The following is a 21,951-nucleotide window of genomic DNA, read 5'->3' as shown; positions in this document are numbered from 1 at the left end:
ATGGTGCTGTGCCCAGGGTGGAACTGTGGGGCGCCACACCAAGGAATACCAAAATGAGTCCAGCAGGAAGCCTTGTTTCTGATGAATGAAAGGCCCCTTAAATAGGGCACTTCCCAGTCTTTAGTTATGTTTCTATTAACAGTGAAGCATCCCATTAGAAATGGGGTGTGTATAGGACCTTGGAGGCTCTGAAACCGGAGCCTGATGTGAGGCTCCATCTAAGGACCTGAGCTGAAACCAAGAGTCAGATGCTTAACCGCCTGGAGCCACCCAGGTGCCCCAAGAATAGCAACTTTAAACAGCCATAGTTACATGCTAGTGACTCTTGTTTTATTTTCCCCTAATACTTTAAAGATATTTCTATAGTAAAATGCATATTTTTAGTTTATATTTTTATGAATTTTGATAAATTTGTTTGACCGTGAACAAGACATGGAATATTCCTGTCATCCCAGAATGTTCTCTTAAGCTACTCTCCTCTCAAAACTTCCCACCCAGAAGCAAGCATTATTCTGATTTCTCTCACCATAAATTACTTTTGCCTGTTTTAGAAATTCATTCAATAGAAATGGAGTCATACAGTATATGCCTTTTGTGCACCTGGCTACTTTTACTCAGCATTTAGTATTTGAGACTTTTTCTCTGTGATGTGCTATGTATCAGAACTTCTTTCCTTTGTATTGTTGTGAAGTATTTCATTTTACAAATATATAATGATATTTTGCCCATTTCCTTATTGATGGACATTTAGATTGTTTCTAGGCTAGTATGAAGAAAAGCTATTATACAGCAAAAAAGCACAGAGAAGGAAAATAGAAATAAAAACAAATTAATGAGAAAAACATTAAATCTAATTAATCAGATCCTTTAAAATTTTAATATCTCATTAAAAATGACATTATGACCAATTGGGATTTATTCCAAAAATACAGGGTAGATTCACTATTAGAGACTCTGCTAATGTTGTATACCATATTGTTACATCTGAGGGGAAACAAAACCCCTTATCTCTAGGGGTGCCTGGGTGGCACAGCGGTTAAGCGTCTGCCTTTGGCTCAGGGCGTGATCCCGGCGTTATGGGATCGAGCCCCACATCAGGCTCCTCTGCTATGAGCCTGCTTCTTCCTCTCCCACTCCCCCTGCTTGTGTTCCCTCTCTCGCTGGCTGTCTCTATCTCTGTCAAATAAATAAATAAAATCTTAAAAAAAGAAAAAACCCTTATCTCTAAAGCAGTGATTATTTCTCAAGCTAGTATCATATCTAATAGTAATACCTGAGAGACATTTCCACCAAGATCAGGAGCAAGGCAAGGGTGCCCACTGTTTCCATTACTTTCCACATTGTGTGAGAGGGTCAGTGCAATTCAAGTCCTAAGAAAGAGTTAAAAAAAGGGCGCCTGGATGGCTCAGCAAGTTAAGCATCATGCCTGCAGCTCAGGTCGTGATCTCTGGGTCCTGGGATCGAGCCCCATGTGGGGCTTCCCAGTCAGCGAGGAGTCTGCTTCTCCCTCTCCCTCTGCCTCTCCCCCTGCTTGTGTGCCCCCCGCCCCAGTAAATAAATCTTTAAAAAAAAATAAAGAGTAAAGAAGATGTAAAGCTATGTTTATTTGCAAACAACAGCTAACATACCTGGAAAACCTCAGAAAACCAATGATTAAACTGTATCAAATAATAAGTCAAGTAACAGGATATAAAATTAGCATACAAAAACCAGTACTTTTCACATAATCAACTAGAAAGCAAATAGAGGACCTAGTGGTAGATGAGATTATCCATTACAGTTTTCTAGTGCCTGTGTTAGAATTGTGGGTTGGTAGGGTTTCTATACCTTTAACAAATACATGGATTAATTACTCAAGTTAAAGGGTACACTTGAATAGGAGCAATGATGAAGACTAGTAAAAGAGGAATCACTTTCCTCTAGTTACAGACAATGCTGGAAATAACTTATTTTGTATAGCACTTTGGTGTTTAAAGTTTCATAGAGTTCTTATTTGATCTCCTTAGTATGAGATGGGTATAGTAGGTGTTCTTATCCCTGTTTAGCGGATAAAGGAACTTACCTATTTTTTCTAGGTTTCAGGGACTAAATCATGTGAGATTGATGGGTAGTTAGTTTCAGAGTAAGTGCATTGTTTGTTCATTTGTAAAGGTGATCTTACCTGCTTTTTCTTTTCCAGAAGCTCATTTTAGTTCCAGCTACATACTAGAGATAGGTCCTGGGCCTGCAGAGTTGATTCCTAGTCCATATTTCCCTTTAATTGTATCTTGTTACTTACAAATCAGTGCTTCCAGTGGACTTTCTGAAATGATGGAAATGGTATATAAATCTGTGCTGTTCAGTATGGTAGCCACCGTCAACATGTGGCTATTTAAATTACATTAATTAAGATTAACTAAAATTTAAAATCTAGTTTTCTTCAGTTGGACCAGATACATTTCAAGTGCTCAACAGCCCTGCATTATGTTATCAGTAGTTCCCAATAGGAACTTCAATAAATCAAAAGCATTTTTGTTTAATTTTTAAAATGGAGGTTGAGCCCCATCTTAGGTACCTTCTGCCCATTACTGAGGCTTTGGTCACACTGAGGCTCAGTTAGCTTCTTGCCATCAGTAAGGCTTACGCTCTGTGGAAAAGGAAGAAGTTGCTTTTTAATTTCTTCATAGGAAGCAAATGAATGTTATCCCCAGGTTGTTATCCCTCAGCTAGTTTCTTTCTCTAATACCTTGGTCGTTAGCTGCTGTGTATGTTTTTAATGTGCCAACTCACGGGGTCCTCATGGGAATGGAATGCCTGTTGAAGTGGTAGGAATTCATTCCCCTGGAAGCATCCCGCGTGTGCTGCTGGTGTGCTGATTCTCCAGTTCCACCTGCTGTACTCACAGCCCGTGGCTTCCACTTGATGTTAAAGTTACCTTCTGTGACCACTAAGGGAATTGCTTAAAACCTCCCTGCCTCCTTGGGAACCCTGGAAATTCTCCCAACACACGTGTGTGTGTGTGTGTGTGTGTGTGTGTGTGTGTGTGTGTGTGTGTGTGTGTGTTTGTTTTAAGGAGTTTGGCCATATTATAGAGTTCTCAACTATATTGTGGTTTAAATTGTGTTGGTAGACAAACTTGGAAATCTTACTGCTCTTTTTATTGCAATATTTCTGTGAGGAGGTATTTTCCAACTTACGCTCATTTAATATGACCTGAAAATTTGAGAAGTGTGTGTTTATGTATTGGAGCCCATCTATGTATTTAAAAAGTTAAAGTCTATCAGTTTTAAGTTCCAAGTCGTTTTATTTCTTGCACATTAAAAGAGAGGAAAAATATTTGACAGTTTTACATTCTGCCTATAGTAAAATAAGAGGAAGAAAAGGCCCATTTTGTTTTGATGATTTAGAAAGGCTTTAGGCAGATTTTTTTGTTGTTGTTGTTAAGTAATTTAACTGTGGTTTAAATTTTTCCTGTCGTTTCTAGTTTAATATCCTTTCATCACAGCCCTGCCCTCAATTTACCTCTGTGGTTTAATTAATTCTATTCCATGACTAAAATGCTGAGGTAAATGCAGTTAAGTTGTGAAGTTGTAGGTTGAAGCAGTCCTGAAACAAAAAAAATACAACATTTGGACATTTTCTTAGTTCTTTTGGGAACTCCCAGTTTTTTGAATTGGTAATTATGGAGTCTGTAGCCATATTCTACATGTTTTTTGAGTAACATGGATTTAGTTTTATCTTCCCTTGCCTCTGTCCCTCCAGTAGTGTTTTGGTTTGCAAAGCAGTTGACAGTAATACTAATGTATTTTTTATGCTTGTTTATTTTCAGAGGGAAGTGTAACATCTCCCATTTTTCTGACATATTTGCTGCTAGAGAGTTTAAGGCGCGAGTGGATTCATTTTTCTACATATTAGGCTACAACCCTGAGACAAGGTAAGTGAGTTACTTGGACCCACTCAGTGAGAACTTTTGCTTTTCTCGCATGCATGCATCCGTGTAGGTGTGTTTACACATTTGGGTATATGCTAGTAAGATTTTAATAAACCAACTCCAAAACCCCAAGTAAACCTCTTGGAAGGAGTTCTAATTAATGTCTTTGGTGTCTAAAGCAGCGTATTGTTTGCTCTTGATTTTATTAAGAAAAGGAAAAGTGAGAAAATTTGGGTTTCAAGACGGCAAGGCAAAGATGTACATTTAGTTGATCTGTGTTTTGAACTTAACTATGAATTGGCAGTTTACTACCCTACTGCACATTGTGTCAAGCCTTCCATGATACCATATTGAAAACTAGGACATTTTTCGTTAAAGATTTTATTTATTTGAGAGAATGAGAGCGTGTGGTAGTGCATGAACTGGGGGAACGGCAGAGAGAGAGGGAGAAGGAGACTCTCTGCTGAGCAGGGAGCCCGATGCAGGGCCCAGTCCCAGGACCCTGGGATCATGACCTCAGCCAAAGGCAGACGCTCAGCTGACTGAGCCACCTAGGCGCTCCTGAAAACACTACGACATTATGGAAAGTTTGTTGATTAGTCATTTGTTTTATTCATTTAGTAAAACCTCAGAAAGACTCATAGAAACATCTTTAGTAAGATTGCTGGTATGAGATGGCTACATTCAGTTCTCAGCCATCTCAGTAAGATCTTTGTAACAGGTAGAATTATTACTTTTTGAGTGAGAAACAGTAGAATCAAAATAATTTAATAGAAAAAAATTCTTTATGTCTGTAGTAGATTGTAGTTTAACTTAGCACACGGAGGAACTTCTTTAAGAGTATGTGCATTCATTTTTATTCTGTATCAATCATGCAACTACAGTGGGTTAAGGATTTAAAAAGAAAAAGAAGAATGTTAGCTGGTGATCGGGTAGTTTGTGCTCGGGACATCCGAGACATGATCTACAGACGTAAGGACTTAGAAAGAAAGAAAAGCTGCTTGGCCAAAGGAGGGTAGTAGAACTGTACTCAGAGTAATTTCAAGGTGGGTATTATTTTAGAGAAAACCTTTTCCTAGAGGATGCCGAGAAATTATATGTAAAAATTAGAAGGTTACTGTTTAGATAATCTAGGGTTAATAGAAGGCAATGTATTCTTTGTCACAATCCTTAGAGGCTGCTTGAAGCTCCGTTGGCACATATATATTAGTGCTTCTCTCTGTGTATATTATAGACAACAACTATAGGGGTAATAGTGTAATGAATGGTCACCTTTTTTAAAAAATTTAAATTCAATTAATTAACATATAATGTATTATTGGTTTCAGAGGTAGATGTCAGTGATTCATCAGTCTTACATAATATCCAGTGGTCACTTTTTTTTTTTAAACTTTCCTTTATTTCCTTTAGAAAACAGTAAATTTGAGCTTTTGTTTTCTTTTTCAAAAGTATGCCCTGTGCCAGTGATAGAGAAGCTGATCAGTGATAGTATTTCAGAGCGTCCTCTATTTCAAAATGTTTATTTTACAGAATGGATTTATTGACTGCGTGGTCATATCTTGGATTTCTGTCTGGATGCAAATGAGTCCATAATTCCAGTGATGCCATGTTGATTTAACTGATCAGTGACTGTCACATTGCACAAGTTAGATTGTATCAGTGAATTGACTAAATAGCTTTTGTGTTTTAAATGTCTAGCTCTTGGATTCATAAGGAGCAACCAAATAAATTTTTTTAATAGTTTTGGTTATGTATCTCTTTTTTGCTGAATGCTCATTAAAAGTGATACTATATAACTTAACTGTGTAAATAGAGACTTGGCAAGTTCTGGTCTCATTTTTCAATGGGTGTTGCTGCCAGTCATTTAGAGTGATTCTTCCCATCGGTTATGTTTTCAAGAGTGGCTTAGGTATGCAGCAGCAGGATATCTGTCTCTCATCTGAAAAAACAACACCGAGACATGTTCATGGTCGTGTGTTTATAGATACGCATCCTGAGTCACTTCTTTTATTGCTTTCACTTCCTGGTGGCCATTTGTTCATTTCTGTGCTTGTGTTCTCCTCGTCCAGCTCATGCTTTGCTATGTTGTAGGTTTTTGAGGGGTGTTGGATGAATTGAAATAAAAAAAAACCTTGAATGTCTCCTTGTAAGTAAGGCTTATGGCAGATCTCACACTTTGCACAAAGTAAGTGTAAAAATTTGCCCTAGCTCACCGGTTTCACCCTGAGTCCCACTTTATAACTCTGATGACAGCTGCTCAGATTGTCACAAGAGTGTGCGTAATTTAATAGAAGTGTAGAAAGACTCTGCCTTCCCCACCTGGCTTGCACACAGCCTAATCCTTAGAATGCTTGGGCTTCATACCCTTGATTGAAGAATTTACCTCTGTTTGTGTCTTTGTTTCAAGTCTGTGAAGGATGGGGTTGTGTGAAGAGTGGGCTTCCGGTGTATTTCTCCCCCATCCGAAAGAGCAGGACCAGCATGTAATCGTGGCTGCGTAGTGCTCTGTGCTATAACTCAGTGCCCGGAGTCATCTGGAGGGGAAACGTCAAACTGTTCTGTGTCTGTGAGACAGAGCATATATATGGCTGAGACCATTGCAAGTGACAGAATGGTGACTTTGATGACCGTTCCCCTTCTCATAGCACATTTTTGATAATAGTTAAAAGCTGATTTATGTAATTTTCCATAATTTATTTAGCATAGTCACCTGCACTGAAAGTTTGGAATGGTTTTTCACATTTTTTGAATACTTTTTTTTTTAATAAGCCCCAATGTTTGGCTACTTTAAAATTTTTCCCCTAACCTGGTTATTATATTTCTGAACGTTTCATCCTGTCAGAGACCTGACCGTTCCAGACTTCTTGTTTTTGATGAGATTACTTTATTGAACATGTATATGACAGTACGAAACAGACTTTTCTATAGTCTTTGGTACTTTGCCTTTAAAGTTCAGGGAGTGTGGATTTCTTGGTAATTGACATGGGATTTTTATTTTTCTGAAATTCTATATTTAATTCTGAAATCCTAAACTCAATTCTGAAATCTGAAAGCTCTGGAAAAAAAAATGTATGCTAAGTTAGTGCTGAAGCTCATTGGATGGTCATACTTGGCCTGAACTGAGAGGAGGCTATTTATATTCTTGAGTTAGTTCACCTTGAGTTGAGTGAGTTTCCACAGTTTTTACTGCAGAAGTACCAGTGTGAAAGAGTAGGGGGTCATTGCTCAGACGCTGCTGGCGTGTCACATAGTATATGGTATATGGCTATAGTACCTTTCTAAATCCAAAAAAATTCCGAATTCTAAAAATCCTCTGACCCTTAGGATCTTTGATAAGAGATGGTGATACTGTATTCTTGCTAGCCATGACATTTAAGGAACAAAAGTTACCTGAGTAAAAAATTTGGTGGCAGATGTTTCCAGCTTCAAATAGGATGCAAACAACAAGGGTCTGACTAATGAGAGAGGCCTGAGTTTTGAACCCTTAGGTAATCAGGCTTTGCTTCTGGAGTTTGTTTTGACATTTCTGCACTCAGAGAGTGTGTGCTTTGGCTATATGAGCAAGATTTAATCCAGATTTAATCCTGCACTCAGCGTACTCTGCAATATAACGTCATTATGTTCTCATTTTGTCTGAGGGTTCTAATCCAAAATCTGCTTAGAAAATAAAGTCAATAAATTTCACGTCAAAAGTCCTAATACATAAAGCCAGTTAGCCCTTATAGACATATGCACTAAACACCAGTATTCTTGGCTGAGCTAAAGGAGGTTGATCTTGGCTTATAAAAAGAGGTGATTATAATCTATAATCAGAGGGACATGGCTGCATTCCTCTGCTTACTGTCCTTAGTTGCTTTTTTATCTCATAGCCATTTAATCTGACTTCTTGATCTTTTTGTTAAAACTGACTCCCATCTTGGACTCAGGGGGCCTGAGTTCTGATTCTGGGCTGTCACTTCATCTTTGTGTTCAGGGCTAAGGGTGGTACTCCCTGGACTCTGTTTCTACCTCAATAAAATGGGGGTGGCACAAACTACCTTGTAGGTTGCTCGTATAAACTGTCAGGTTTTTGTTGCTTCTTGGGAATTGCAAAAATTATAAATTCGGTTGAAAAATATCAAAGTTTTTTTTTTTAACCTCATAAAATGTTAAGTCCAAAAGCAAAATATAAACTACTTCTTAAGATGTCTTGATTCTACCAAGTAGACCATTAACCATCTGGTTGATTGTGCTGACATATGGAAGTCTGAACACTGGGAATTTTTGACTCTGCTTAGAATATTGATTACAAAATTCTTGAAAATATACAATTGCTAAAAATGAAAGATAAATTTCTTGCCGCTAATGAAACTGACATGAGAATTATAATGAATATGTAAATGGTATTAATGTGAAACAGTACATTTCTATGGTCAGAATATCTCAGTGAAAAATTTGAGAGAACGAAAATTGAAAAAAATTTTTTTTTAAAGAATTTATTTGAGAGAGAGAGAGCAGAAGCAGGGGGAGGGGCAGAGGGAGATGGAGAGGGAGAAGCAGACTCCCTGCTGAGCAGGGAGCCCAACGCAGGGCTCAATTCCGGGACCCTGAGATCATGACCAAAGCCAAAGGTAGACACTTAACCGGCTGAGCCACCCAGATGCCCCGAAAAAAATTTTTTTATTAAGAAATAGATCTGAGCTTTTTATAATAAATGAACCTGTCCCCCTATATAGCATGTAGGTTTTATTGAATTTTTGGATGTCCTTTTCCCCATCTTCCCATCCCTTCACTTATTCAGCGTCAGCCTGTTGGCCAAAACCTTTTTTTACTATACTTTCTGGCCCTTTCTGGGCTTACGTTTCATTCCTTTGAAAAGTTCTCCTAAGGTTCTTGCCTCAGGCCAAGGAGGGGAAGGAGGGGAAGGGAGTAATGATGGAGTCTCAGCAAGAATGAAAAATTTGGTAGTGGCCATTTTGAAAGGAGATGCCTTTACCTTTAAATTATGAAACACAAATTTTCCCAGGAACCAGTCCATTTGTTTCCCCTTGCTAGATAAGAGTTCTTTAGGTCACCAAAGTGCATGTAGGGATAGTGAAGAGAACATATAAAATGTAGCATTTTGTATTGATGGTCAGTGATCTGTTGCTCCCCCCGCCCCCACCGCATACTGTCTTATAAAAGTGTTGTTGATCTCTTCAGAGACTTGGCTCTAGCATGAAACATCTGATTGTATTTTTTGTTTTTTGCTTTGTGAAAATGAGTCTCCTCTTGCTAGTCAGATGGAAAACAAGCTGAGAGCTCCAATGTCATCCAGGAGAGAATGTCTGTCATCAGTCACCTGTGCCTTCTCCGCTTTTCTTTTTCTGAGGAGTTGTTAAAGCAATATTGAAGCTTAAGGATTATTGCCATTATATTTAGCAGCAATCATAAACTGAGGCACTTGCAAGGATTCACAAATAATCTCTCCCCCAACTGACAGTGGCCATAATGTTACTAATAACAGCTACAGTTGGTGAGCCCTGCTGTGCCCCCCACTATTCTGAGTTTTATTTGCATAATTCATTGATTTCACTTTGTTTTGAAGCAGTCTCAGTCTTACAGAGTAGTTGCAAGTATAGGAGGAGACCTTTTCTAACTGAACCCTTTAAAAGTATGCCATCACCATGAGACTGACCACACTCTAATACTTGGGGTATTCCTTATGAGCACAAGGGCATTTTCTTACACAACCACAGTACAGCCCTCCAGCTCAGGAGATTAACATTCAGGTATTGCCATGGCATTTACAGACCCCACTCAGATTTTATCAGTTTTCCCAATAACGACTTTTATAGTAAAAGGAGCCAGTTTGATGAATTCAGTGGTCCTACAGCTGTTCAGTCAGTATGGAACAGTTTCTCAGTCTTTCTTTCACTTCATGACCTTGGTACTTTTGAAGATTATAGGGTGTTTTGTAGACTGTCTCTCAGTTTACGTTTGTGATGTTTCCTTATTAGATTTAGATCATCTATCTTTGACAGGGATAGCACAGAAGTCATGTCTTCTTTTTTCCTACATCCTGTCATAATTTGTCGCATGGCTGGTAATGTTTAATCAGTTGAATAAGGTGCTGTTCACCAGACTTTGCAATTGTAGAATTTCTCTTTCCTTTTGTAATTAATGACCATTTTGTGGAAGGTTGCTGCTTTGAGACCACGCATAGATAGCTGCTTCTTCCCATGAAACTTTCATTTTATTCATTTATTTACACTAGGTGGATTAATGGCTTCCTATTTTATTCAATTGTTTGTATAATCTCTTACTATCATTATTCATTTTTAGGTCATATTGTCCAAGATTTCAGAGAATGATACTTAGGTGTGGTCATTACTTTGTGTCACTGCTGTCAGGCCTCTGAGTAAACAGCTAGGGTGTGTCAGGTGGGGGAGGGAGAAAGAAAGTGGGGGAGAGGGAGAGTATGCAAACTTTTACATCTATATTTCTGTATCAGTGTGTGTGTGTGTGTGTGTGTGTGTGTGTGTGTGTGTACATGCATTCATACCAGATTCTCCACATCTAATCCAATATCATAGGGTTCCTGCTAGTTTTTTCCTTATTTGTAATTCTCATCTTTTTTTTTTTTTTTAAAGATTTTATTTATTTATTTGACAGAGATAGAGACAGCTAGTGAGAGAGGGAACAACAAGCAGGGGGAGTGGGAGAGGAAGAAGCAGGCTCACAGCGGAGGAGCCTGATGTGGGGCTCGATCCCACAACGCAGGGATCACGCCCTGAGCCGAAGGCAGATGCTTAATGACTGAGCCACTCAGGCGCCCCTGTAATTCTCATCTTTAAGAGTGAGAAACCTTATTTCATAATCCTTAATATTTTTACTTCAGTTTCCTATCACTGACTCTACTCTCTCCCACACACATGGATGGGTTTTGTTATCTTGAACTGTATCTTCAGTAGATTAAGCATTTGGTATTTCTTAAGAAAGTGTGACCTCAAGGAAACAAATTTGTAACATCTTTGGAGGGCCCAGGGGAGAACAACTACTACTTGCAGGCAGTGAATGCTTACTCTCTGCTTCATTGTTTCTTTCCCATAAAAGCTCAGCGAGGTTGGCATTACCTTTATTTTACAAATGAGAAAATTGGCATTATATTAAAGAATTGCCTGAGGCATACAGTTACTAAACAGGAAACCCCCAAGCCTATTTAACTCAAAGCCTGTGCTCTTAACATGATGATTTTTATCATAGGTTGACTCATATACAACCTCATTTTCTTCTGGCTGTGTTGGAAAATAACTTGAAGCTTTTCTAATGAATAGAAAAATATGTGCTCACTAGAGAGTAATTTGACAAATACAAAAGTTAAAGAAGCAAACTGAAATGATACATAATTATATAATCCATGTTTGTGTATTTTCCCCTTCAGTTTACATCTCAGTTGGAACTGAGAGTTTACATCTATGTGCACATGTATATAGGTGTGTGTGTATGTATTAAGAGTATAATTAAAATATTGTTTACACATAATATACATATAATCATGCATTCCTTTATTCATTTTCTTTTATTATGAACATCGTACCATGTCATTAAATGTTTTACACAAACATTTGTAATGAACACTTTATCTACCATCATGTGGATGTCTCATAATTATCTAGTCCCATCTTGTTGAACATTTATGCTTTTCCAATATTTGGTTATTCTAAGTAACATTGTGAACATCTCCTTTCAGCACAGATCTTTATACTTCAGCTGAAAAGTAATCTAGATCTCCTTTATTTCAGTTAATTTGGATTTCAGACATTTCAAAATCTACTTCTGTTTTAGTGAAGTTTTCTTGTCCATTCATCACAGCTCATGGTGTCTGTATAGCTTTTGAGGACAAGAAACTGAAGCTAGGTATAAATTTTTGTTTGTTCGCTTTTCCTCTGCCATCCGTCACATTCGAACTCTTACGTTTATGTCAGCTGGCAAATGTTGGTAACGGTTGAGAGTACATGTACAGCCGTACTGAGGATATAAGAACTTTTTTTTAAATATAAGAACTTTAATAAGATAGGACAAAAAATTAGATTTGATAATTTCAAAAACCCCTTTGCTAGTAAACATCAACCAGTGTTGAATAAAATATAACAACTTTTAAATGCAGAGTTGAACTTGTAAGAATTAAGAGAGACTGTCAAGTAAAGTATTAAGCTGTGATCCTTCATCAGCCCTGATGAGAGGAGGTTAGGTTAATTACTGTCTCCTTAACCAAAGGGTCTTGCCTTTAACACCCACCAGGTATAGGAGATGGGGTCTTGATCTCAAGGAGTTAGAGATTTGGAACTGAGAGCCCTCTACCAAGTTAGGGCCGTCGAAGGCCTGTTCTTCAGTGAAAGAGTGAGCTAGGTGATGTATCTGGAATTAGAGGGAAATGGTAGAGAAACCTATGTGGGACTGGGACTTTAAGCACAGAAAAGAAGACTGAGGAATAGAGGGAGAATTTTCTGTTATAATTCATAACTTTGGGCCTTGCTCCCCTGACAGTTGGAACATGAATTAACATTCTTGAAAAATATGAGAACTCTAGGATGAAAAGATAATGTAAAAAGTGGTCTTGGGCCATTGAGCCTCCAAGAGGCATACTCTCATTCAAAAACTTGTAGGATATCTACAGATAATATATCTTTGAATGCCAAATGCACTATTAAAAATTACAAAATGTTGGAAGAAACAATGTGGCATCAACTTGAGTCAGATAAAACAAATGGTAAGCTATACACCTGAGAACCTCAACACTAGAACTATCAGAGAGAGACTATATAACAGACTGAAACAAAATAGAACCTTCATTTCCCTCTCATGTAAGCAGAGTTTGAGAGGAAACAGTCCTAGGTGGACGTGGGACTCCACAACCATCAGGGACCTATTATTAACTTCAACTTTTACCTCGTACTCAAGGTGTCAATTGAATGGTAGCCATGGCATCTAGATTTCAGGCTGGAAGAAGGAGGAAGTGGGTAAAAAAATGCATGCCTTCTTCCTTTAAAGGCATTTTCATAATTTGTACAGGACATTTCCTTTTCTTCTCATTAGACCAAAAATAATAATAAAAAATTAGACTGTGGCTTTATAGGTAACTACCAGTGTTCCAGGGAACAGAGAAAGATGGTGTAGGTTCCCTGAGTCATTTTATGAAGATAGTTAAACCTTTATACCAAAACCAGACTAAAAAGTAAAATTTATAGGTCAGTCTTACTTAGGAACATGCATGTAAGATGTTTAAATAAATTATTAGAAAATGGAATCTGGCAAAGCATGAAAAATCTACTTACCCAAGTTAGGTTTATAGAACACAAGACTGGTTTAAAAATTTATCTGTTAATAGAGCTTACCACTTTAATATGACGAAGAAGAACTATATACTCATCTTGATGGTGAGAAAACTGTTGTTGAAAGTCCATGTTGGGGGAGGGGACTCTTACCAAAGTAACCGTAGAACAAAACTTCCCTCTTGTGACTGAATAATTAAACAGAAATCTGTAGCAAGCACTATACTTAAAGGCAGAGTGTTGGAAGTATCCCTCTAAAATCAGAAAAAAATAGGAATCCCATATCCATTAAGACATGAAAATGTGTGAGAATTGGGGATGAAGAAATGAATCTTTATTAATATGGTATAATAGTTGTTTTTGCCATAGAGACTCTGAGAAAGCATGTGAGCAGATTGTTAGAATTGATAGGATAAACCAGCATGTTTGTTGGAAATCAGAGTAGTAGGTATAACGTTCAGCTCCATTTCCACACATGATTGGAAAATAAAATCTAAACACTGTTTCTAAATGCTTCCCTTCTCTTGACTAACTAGTACTAATTAAAAGTCAAATAGAATATCTTTTTTTTCCAACAATTTTTTTTTCTCTAGAGTTGCCTGAATGTTGTTTTCTTTGCTGCTTTTGCTTTACAATTTGTTGTAAGTAAATAAAACATTTTAAACATTTTTCTATTTCTGGTAAGTAAAAAACTCTTTAAAATAAAACCTAGGAACTTGAATATTATAGCTCTTACTTTACATTTGATAAACAAATTTTCTGCTCATGAAAAACTAAGTATGACAGTGGACAAAATGGCCTTTCAGTCAGTTTTTATATAATAAACCTTTTTAATTTTAGAAAGAATCCATTAACGAAATATATTCATCTCACCCTCTCAGCTCCCTTTTAATCTGTTCACAAATGTTAATCCTTCAACTGTTCTTCCCTAAGGGTAGAATTGGAGGAGAGAGTGAGGTCTAAGATCCGGAGACACTGTAGAAATACTTGGGATCACAGGACTTTGAGGAAGGCCTAGCAGTAGAGGCCACAGAAGGAAGCACGTGGGTAGCCTGTGTGCAACTTGTGTATGCATATCCCTGCAGGCAGCTAGGTGGCAAGGAAATGTGGCAGGAATGAGGTCTAAGCAGTTAGTCAGCAGCAGTAAGCAGACATCTAGTGGTCAAGACAGCCATGAAGAAAACAAGGCCCAGGTCTTAGGGGCTTGGAAGTAGTGAGTAGAGTCACAGAGTGGTCCTCAGTGTAAGATAGGGCTTCCTCAATGGAAACAGAGCCCATTTCTAGAATTGGAATTTATGTTTAAATAGCACATTGGCTTCCTTAATTACCAAACCACAAGGTTTCAGGGCTTCTTGATTTTCTCTGAGGAGAACTGACTTCATATTCTGAGGTTGGACTGAACTCAGAGTTGGGGTTAAGTGATTCAGTCTGGGGGTTAGAGCACTGTGGAAGCAGGTAGCCCTCATTGCCAGTGATGTGTCCAGTCTCCAGATTCCATGAGGACTGATGATTGAAGACTAACTAGTACAAGTAGGTGTTTTTAATATATAGATAAATAGATACATACATACATACTTAAATTTTTAAATATTTTATGTATATAACTCAAGAGTTTTTTTTACTACGTATAACTCCTATATATATTTTTCACCAGTTCACCAGTTGTTAACATTTTGCAATATCTGCTTTATTAATTTATTCTTAGTGATTTTATTTTATGTATTATATATATTTTCAACTTTATTACAGATTTGCTTTATTATTTCTGTTTTTGCCGAGTTATTCTCTGTATTAACCATCTTTGCTTTATTGTTCTGTTTTCCTTCCCTGAACGATTTAGGAGTGAATTGCAGCATCAGGCTTCTTTCTCCGTAGATATTTCAATGTGTATTTCTCAAGAACAAGGGGCGTTCTCTTATATAATCATGATATGGTTAGCAAAATCAGGAAAGGTGACATTGATATAATACCATTTAATCGAATATAGTCCATATTTAAATTTGCTAGTTTTTCTGATACTGACCTTCATAGTGATTTCTCCCCATGATCATGCATTGGCATTTAGTTGTTTGATTTCTTTAATACCCCTTGCTTCTGTTTGTTTTCACAACATTTTTCTTGGCTTTTTTTTTCTTTTGTCTTGGCATTAAGATTTTTTGAAGAGTTAGAAGCCAGTGTTGTCGAATATCCTTAGTTTGGGTTTGTTTGATGTTTCCTCATTTTCAGATTTAGGTTTTGTAAGTTCTGCCAGGGAATGACTATCTAAATGTTATTTTGCCCTTCTCAGTGCTTCAGATGTTTGTTGTTGTTGTTGTTTTTGAGGTACAAAAGAGGAGATTTGGGTGGTTCCAGTAAAGATGATTTTGATACTGATCTTGCCCCTAAGGAGCTTATCATCTGTTAAGAGAGGTGAGACACCCCAGAAAAAATTGACATGAGTTAGGGGGCAGCAAGAGGAGAATGAAGTTCTCCGAGGTTTCCCAGCTGTTCCCAGGAAGGAGGTCTCTCCAGAGAGGAGCCAGCTGGGATTGTGGGTGAATGGGTGAATTCTCCACACGCCAGAGTAGAGAACTGCAGAGTGAGGTGAGCCCTGGGGTGTGCCACCACTGAGGAGAGACAGGGCTGGGGGTCTGCCTGGGTGGCATGCAGAGGGCAGCTATGAGGTGAGTGTCAGGAAAGACGACCAAGAGGGTGTTGAAGGAGGCCACGGCCACCGTGGGACCCAGTGTTCAGAGAAAAGGTTGTAGGGTTTTGATGGCTTGCCCTTAGTGTCACTCAGGGTATTTGGTGGGACCAAAATTATAGTTGACACTTCTTGAATTGCTATCATAATAACCATTTTTATGCTATGCTTCATGGAACAGCTCCTGTGGTTTTTCAGAATAATGATGAATTTATTAAATTATTATTTTATGTTGATTTCTCCAAGGGAGCATTTTCCGTGTGATTCGGTAGTTTTGAAAAAATGCACTTTTGAAGGAAATACTTTGATAGTCGTATTCGTGCTATTTGACTTCTAGGCAATTCAGTTGATTTTGTTTTAGAGTCTTTTTCTTCAGACTGTTTCTGGTCTCACACGTCTGGGGACATGTTATTTTATGTACCAATAGGGAAAGTGGTCTTCCAAGCTGTAGCTGCTTGCTTCAGTTGCTGGGTCAAAAGCAAAATTATTTAAGTGTATTTGGCATTTCTTGTGTTGTATAAATGACATTTTCAGTATGCTGAGAGTTTTCTAATCATAGTCTCAGAATTTAGTTTATTTGATAACAAAAACAGGAGTACTAAGGAAATGGAATGGATCCTGCATTTATTTTAGGAATCTTGAGGACACGGAGTACTCTCTTAAGCAGATCTTTAATTTCTTCACACTCTGTTACGTTTGTGGGAAACACAATTAGCGCTGCTCTTTCCTACTCTGTCTTGTCCTTTATACATTTTTATACATTTTCGGGAGTATCACGGTCTTATTTTTCTTTTTTAATTGTAACAAAGTAATCATACGTAGAATCATCTCTTAGTTGGCAAGTGGAAAACTATGCTTGTGTGTGCATCCCAAATGAGGCTATCCATGTGGCTGACAGCCCACTTTGCCTTTTTGTTGGAGGAGGCGGCTGTGGGGAGAGGCACAAAGTGTGTGTTTTTGTTTTTATTTTTTAATTTTATTTTATTATTTTTTAAAGTGTGTGTTTTTAAAGATTTTAACAAAATGTCTTGGCTGATGCTGTGGACAGTATTAGTACACAGCGCTCAGTAGGCCTAGCGTGGCACGGCCTTGCCGGTGTGGCTTTAGAAATCTTTTCTGATTAAATTTTAAATTGATTTAGCTTCACGGGCAGTGCTATAAAAAATTGCCTAAATCTTTGAATCAGGAGATCTCAAATGAGATTTTTAGATGCTCGAGTATTTGTGGCATAGTGTTCTTTGACCTCTTGATTTGAGCTTTCCCTCCGTTGTTAGTGTTAGAAGGTCATTTTTCAAGCTAGGCATGCCTGACTGGATTAGTATCTCTTTGGGAAATGTTTTTATTTATTTTTAAGGCTATTTTAGAGCTTCTTATTTAAGAGAGAGTAAGCGCTTTGCATAGAATACAGCGTTCTTTAGTTGCTCTGTTTTCTGTACTGTCCACACTGTGTTTGTAGCTGTGACAATACCCAGAACTCCACAGCTTTGCCAGGATTGTTTGTGTGGCCTTTTCCCAAATGTTTACAAAGTTTTCAAAATGAAATTTGTGGGGTTGTTCCCCTTAAGTAGCTACTACTATGTTTATAAATGTACTGTAGTTTCTGTTAATTAATCCTGTGTATGGTCATTCATATCTGTATCTTTTGATGTTATTCCTTCTTGAAGATCTTGCTATTTAAAACCACGATTAAAAAAAAAAGACAAAACTTGGCTGTTGTCTTGTCAGAGCAGAGCAGTTCTCTGAAGCCTCTCGATGGATGGTGTGGCTTGCCGAGTTCCCTAGTGTTGGCTGTCTCGGATCCCCTTTCTAAGGCCCCACTTCCCTGCACACTAGCTTGGTATGCTGGGAGAAGCTGCAGAGTCTGTTGGCTGGGCTTTATTTACGGAAACAGCAGGGTTGAGATTGATTGCGTTGAGAGACAGTGTATGGATGAGGGAGGGTCACAGCACATGCTCAGTCCTGTCAGTGTGAGGGGGAAGTTTCTGCGTTCTGCGTGAAGGCTTAGGTCATAGCACAAGCTCAGTGAAAGCTCTATGAGGTCTCTCAGACTGCATGTGCCTCCATTTTGAGTTGTTAGAGTAGAAAAGGGCAGAGTTTTAACAGTAAGTAGAGGTTCAGGGATACAGCTAGACTCACCAGAGCCTCTGTTAGTCATGGATGATCCATTCAGCCCCTGCAGGTAGGCTACCTTCCTCTGGCCGCACCGAAACAGTGATGGTTTTTGCTGCTCTTTCTCACTTCTGAAGATGTTTATGAATCATTTCATCATTCATAGTGCATGTTCCTAAGAGCCTTTAATTCAGCCCGGGCTGTCCATGTAGGTGGTGTTGCGAAGCGTGAAATCAGAGCTAAGAATGGGGTCTGCCCGGAGATGCATTAAGCAAATGGAGAACGTTGTGGATCCTGCTGTCCCTTTCCCCTTTCCCTTCCCCTTTCCTCTCCGGTATAGCTTTCACCTGAGTCCTGCATGGATGCCTAGTGCTGAGCTTGTTTGCCTTCAGGCACCTGCAGAACAAACCTGCTGGCTGTTCTGTTGCTGTGTGGCTGGTAGGCAATGCCTGGGCCCAAGAGCAGCTCTGTTTGGATGTTTTAGGAAGGGTGGTAGGTGGGCAGCTATTGGTTGCTTTGAAGGTGGGTGGAACTTGTTTTGATTGAGAGCCTGTTTGCCAGAGCAAATTATATTTCTTGTGATCTGTTTCTGAAGTCTGAAGACGAAATGGTGTGTATGTTTTGACATGTGCAGGAAGTAGTTGTGGAACATGGTTGCAACTGTATCACCTTAAAATGGTTTTTTAAATAAATAAAAGGTTATGTCACATCATTTTCTGTTGTTTCAAAAGGAAACAGTCCATTCTTTTCAGAGTTTATGGGAAATGTCTTGACAATTAAGAAAAAAATTGTAAGCAGTGACATTTGTGATAGAAGTTAAGGTTCCAGGTATTTTGTTTGTTTTAGCAGAAGGTGGCATTTGTGGTGTACGTGTATTTTGTTTTGTGATTTGTACATTCTGTAGGACAGGAGTAAAAAGAGGAGTTGATGCTTGAGAAGGTGGAGGTACTGGCCAGGCCAGGTTCTGTGCCACTGCTTGATGCGTCCTGCACTAGTCTTTTCTGTGAGGGGGAGTTACCCTTTTTGTGTGTCCTGTTTGTAGCCACGGCTCAGACAGATGGCTTTCACCGTGTTTAACATAGGGAGCCAATCACAGTACTCAGGTTTAGGACAAGTTCAGCTCTTACCCAAGTAGATGGTAAGTGAAGTTGGTGAATTGTATTAGTTGTTACTCTTTGTTTTCTCTCCCCTTTTTTCTTCTGATAAAAGTTGGAAATAATTTTGAAGTGACACTTAAGTTTTGTGCACTCGTGAGGTTGGAAGGTGGAAGCATATGATGTGGAAGAATGTGCAGCTGAAATTCCTCACTACCCTATGAGGAAATTCATGGGACATTGGTGATACAGGGAGAGGTTCTGAGCATAAGCTCTTCATCATGTGATATGAATGTGGAGCTGTGCGTGCTCACCTTTTGTCGGAGGAGGACCCTGATTTTGGTGGAAAGTTGTAAGGAAGACTAATGGTGAATTCTAGCCACTGACAATATTACTGAAGTATCATCGGGCTTCCAGCAGGTTCCGTTTGAGGATTGTGATTAAGGAGATGAATTATGCAGGGATAATTTAGGACTAGTGCATTTATTACTATTTTTAATCTTGTTTTCCATTGATATGAGGGCTGTCTTCCCAATTATGATCACATTTATTTGAACATTGCATTTGGGGGTTTGGGGCAGTTTTTCCCCATACCGTGTAGTGTTGCTTCTGGAACTTGTCTTAATTCACTCCATTTAGAATACTCTTCCTTTCTGCATTTCTCTTGTAAGTCTAAAATTACCGTCTCTCTGGACAAGAGCATCTGTGCCCAGAGGCACTTCGCACTCCAGACTTATTTCAGAAAATACTTGTTTGAGGGGTGCCTGGGTGGCTCAGTCGTTAAGCATCTGCCTTTGGCTCAGGGCATGATCCCAGAGTACTGGGATCAAGCCCTGCATCAGGCTCCTCCACTGGGAGCCTGCTTCTTCCTCTCCCACTCCCCCTGCCTGTGTTCCCTCTCTCGCTGGCTGTCTCTATCTCTGGCAAATAAATAAATAAAATCTTTAAAAAGAAAAAAAAGAATAAAAAGAAAATCCTTGTTTGAGTCAGGACAATACTTGTCCGGAAAACACACGCAGACTGCCTATCTTTTCTAGGGCCTTCAACTTTTTTTTATATTTAGCAAACAAAGTGTGACTAGGAAGCTGTACTCATGAATCAACTCTGGGCAGGTTCCTCTTACTGGTCTGGCTAGCTGGCCTGGCCTAATACAAATGTGTACTTGTGAGCTTGTATGTAGCCACCTGTTTAGATGGTGAGGACTTGTAGTTACCACTGCTGGCTGTTTAGAGTCAAATTTCTGTGTTTCAAATCAGGTAAAGTAAGTCACAGGAGCTGTTCCTTGTGTACTGTGCATTTCTGTATTTTCCTGTCTTGGGAAAATATTTTTGGAATGTTATTTGTTGACCAGCCATCTCTTGCTTTGGGGCTTCTATGCTTGTCTGGTGGTGGTAGAGGTGAAGGAACAGCACATAGGAGGTTATTCTCTTGGTTGGTGAAGTTGTCCAGGGCCTGCACAGCTTGGATGTTAGAAAGATGCTTGTTAGTTTCATTTTGGCTTATCACTCCCCTCCTGTTATACCTCAGGCTATCAGGAAATATTGGTGAATATGGACAACTTATGTTTCCAGAAGAACATAAAAGTAAAAGTTCACCAAAATATTATCCTGTTATTAGCTTTTCCTCCCATTTTATTAGAATCTTGAATCAGAATCCAAGATTGAGGCTTACATTTAAAGGGTTCCTCTTATGTAAAATATAAATTTTTCAGAGCCTGTGAATCTGCTAATAACATAGCTCCATTTTTGACTATCCTAGGTCCTTGTCTGATGTGTTAGATTGGAAAACTCTGGTACACCGAAGACCTGATGTTTGCCATGTCTCTGATTCTCCAGTTGTTCATTGTTTCTGATCCTTTTTCCTTCTGAATTCATTTTTCATTTTCCCCTTTACTTTTTGGTCATTACCAAACTGATCTGTCTTTCCACCAGAGAAGCATTTATTCTAAAGCCGTTAAAAAAAATGTCATCCAGAATGAGAGAGAAAATAGAAAGTATAGGCTAAAGGGAGATTTGAAATAATGAAATTCACGAATTTGTGTGCATTCGTGAGTCTCCTCCCAAACTGATGATCATGTGTATTGAGCAATTTGTGATGGGGAGGATACAGGTTCCTGAACATATCTTTAAAGCAGATCTGAAAGAAAATGAATCTATTTTCATGTTGTATATTCTTGATACTTTGGGTCTAAGCTATAAGAAGAGCTCATTTTAATTCAATTGAGATAATTAGATTTTATTTCTATCAAAGTTCTTTGTATTATACATTTATTTGTGACTATTGGATTGTCTTCTAGGGTGTGGGCTACATCTGTGCTTTTGTAGCCCTAGTTTCTTTTAGAGTGCCTGCCAAATGGGCCTTCGGATTGAATGTGTTGAATAAATCAGTGGCATTTATTGTAAGAGAAGAGACTAGATTTAAAGCTAGACGGTATGGTTCAAATGCCACCTAATTAGTGACGTTGGATGAGTTTCTCGCTCTTCTGAATCTCAGTTTTCTCATGGGCCATATCTCCATGTGACCATATCTCCAATAAAATAAATATGATTTCTCACAGTTGTTATAAAGATGAGGTGAAAACAGTATGAAACTGCTTGGCACTTAATTGCTCAGTGTATTGTTATTAATTCCAAGACCAAGTCTACGATCTCATGTAAGTATGGTTATCTCAACAACATCTATAGTTTTTGGTCAGCCTATTTTTAAGACAGTGTGAGGAGTTGTGTTGGGAATTATGGTAATTAGTGACCAATAAGTTTAAGCACCATTTATTGATCTCTTTTCTTCTCTTGCCTTTGCGTGTTTTATATTTTTCTTTATATTTCCTGAAAAAAATTTTTTTTAAGAAGCTTTACTTCCATG

General features: G+C 38.4%; 1 protein-coding gene across 5 annotated transcripts in view; it reads left to right on the top strand.

Moving 5' to 3' along the window:
* The window catches only part of RERE (arginine-glutamic acid dipeptide repeats), a 421,678-nt gene that overhangs the window by 262,040 nt on the left and 137,687 nt on the right, over positions 1-21,951 (top strand). For 4 of the 5 annotated variants that reach the window (XM_034671164.1, XM_034671162.1, XM_034671166.1 and 1 more), the window contains one exon: positions 3,809-3,913. In XM_034671164.1, the coding sequence (XP_034527055.1) occupies positions 3,809-3,913 (105 nt within the window). Of the gene's footprint in view, positions 1-3,808; positions 3,914-17,761; positions 18,066-21,951 lie in introns of those variants that run through there. The other variant, XM_034671167.1, reaches the window with a different exon arrangement.

The sequence above is a fragment of the Ailuropoda melanoleuca genome, chromosome 11, assembly GCF_002007445.2.
Source record: "Ailuropoda melanoleuca isolate Jingjing chromosome 11, ASM200744v2, whole genome shotgun sequence".
NCBI classification, from domain to species: domain Eukaryota; kingdom Metazoa; phylum Chordata; class Mammalia; order Carnivora; family Ursidae; genus Ailuropoda; species Ailuropoda melanoleuca.
The sequence above is the reverse complement of the archived record's forward strand: the minus strand, read 5'-3'. Positions and strand labels throughout refer to the sequence as shown.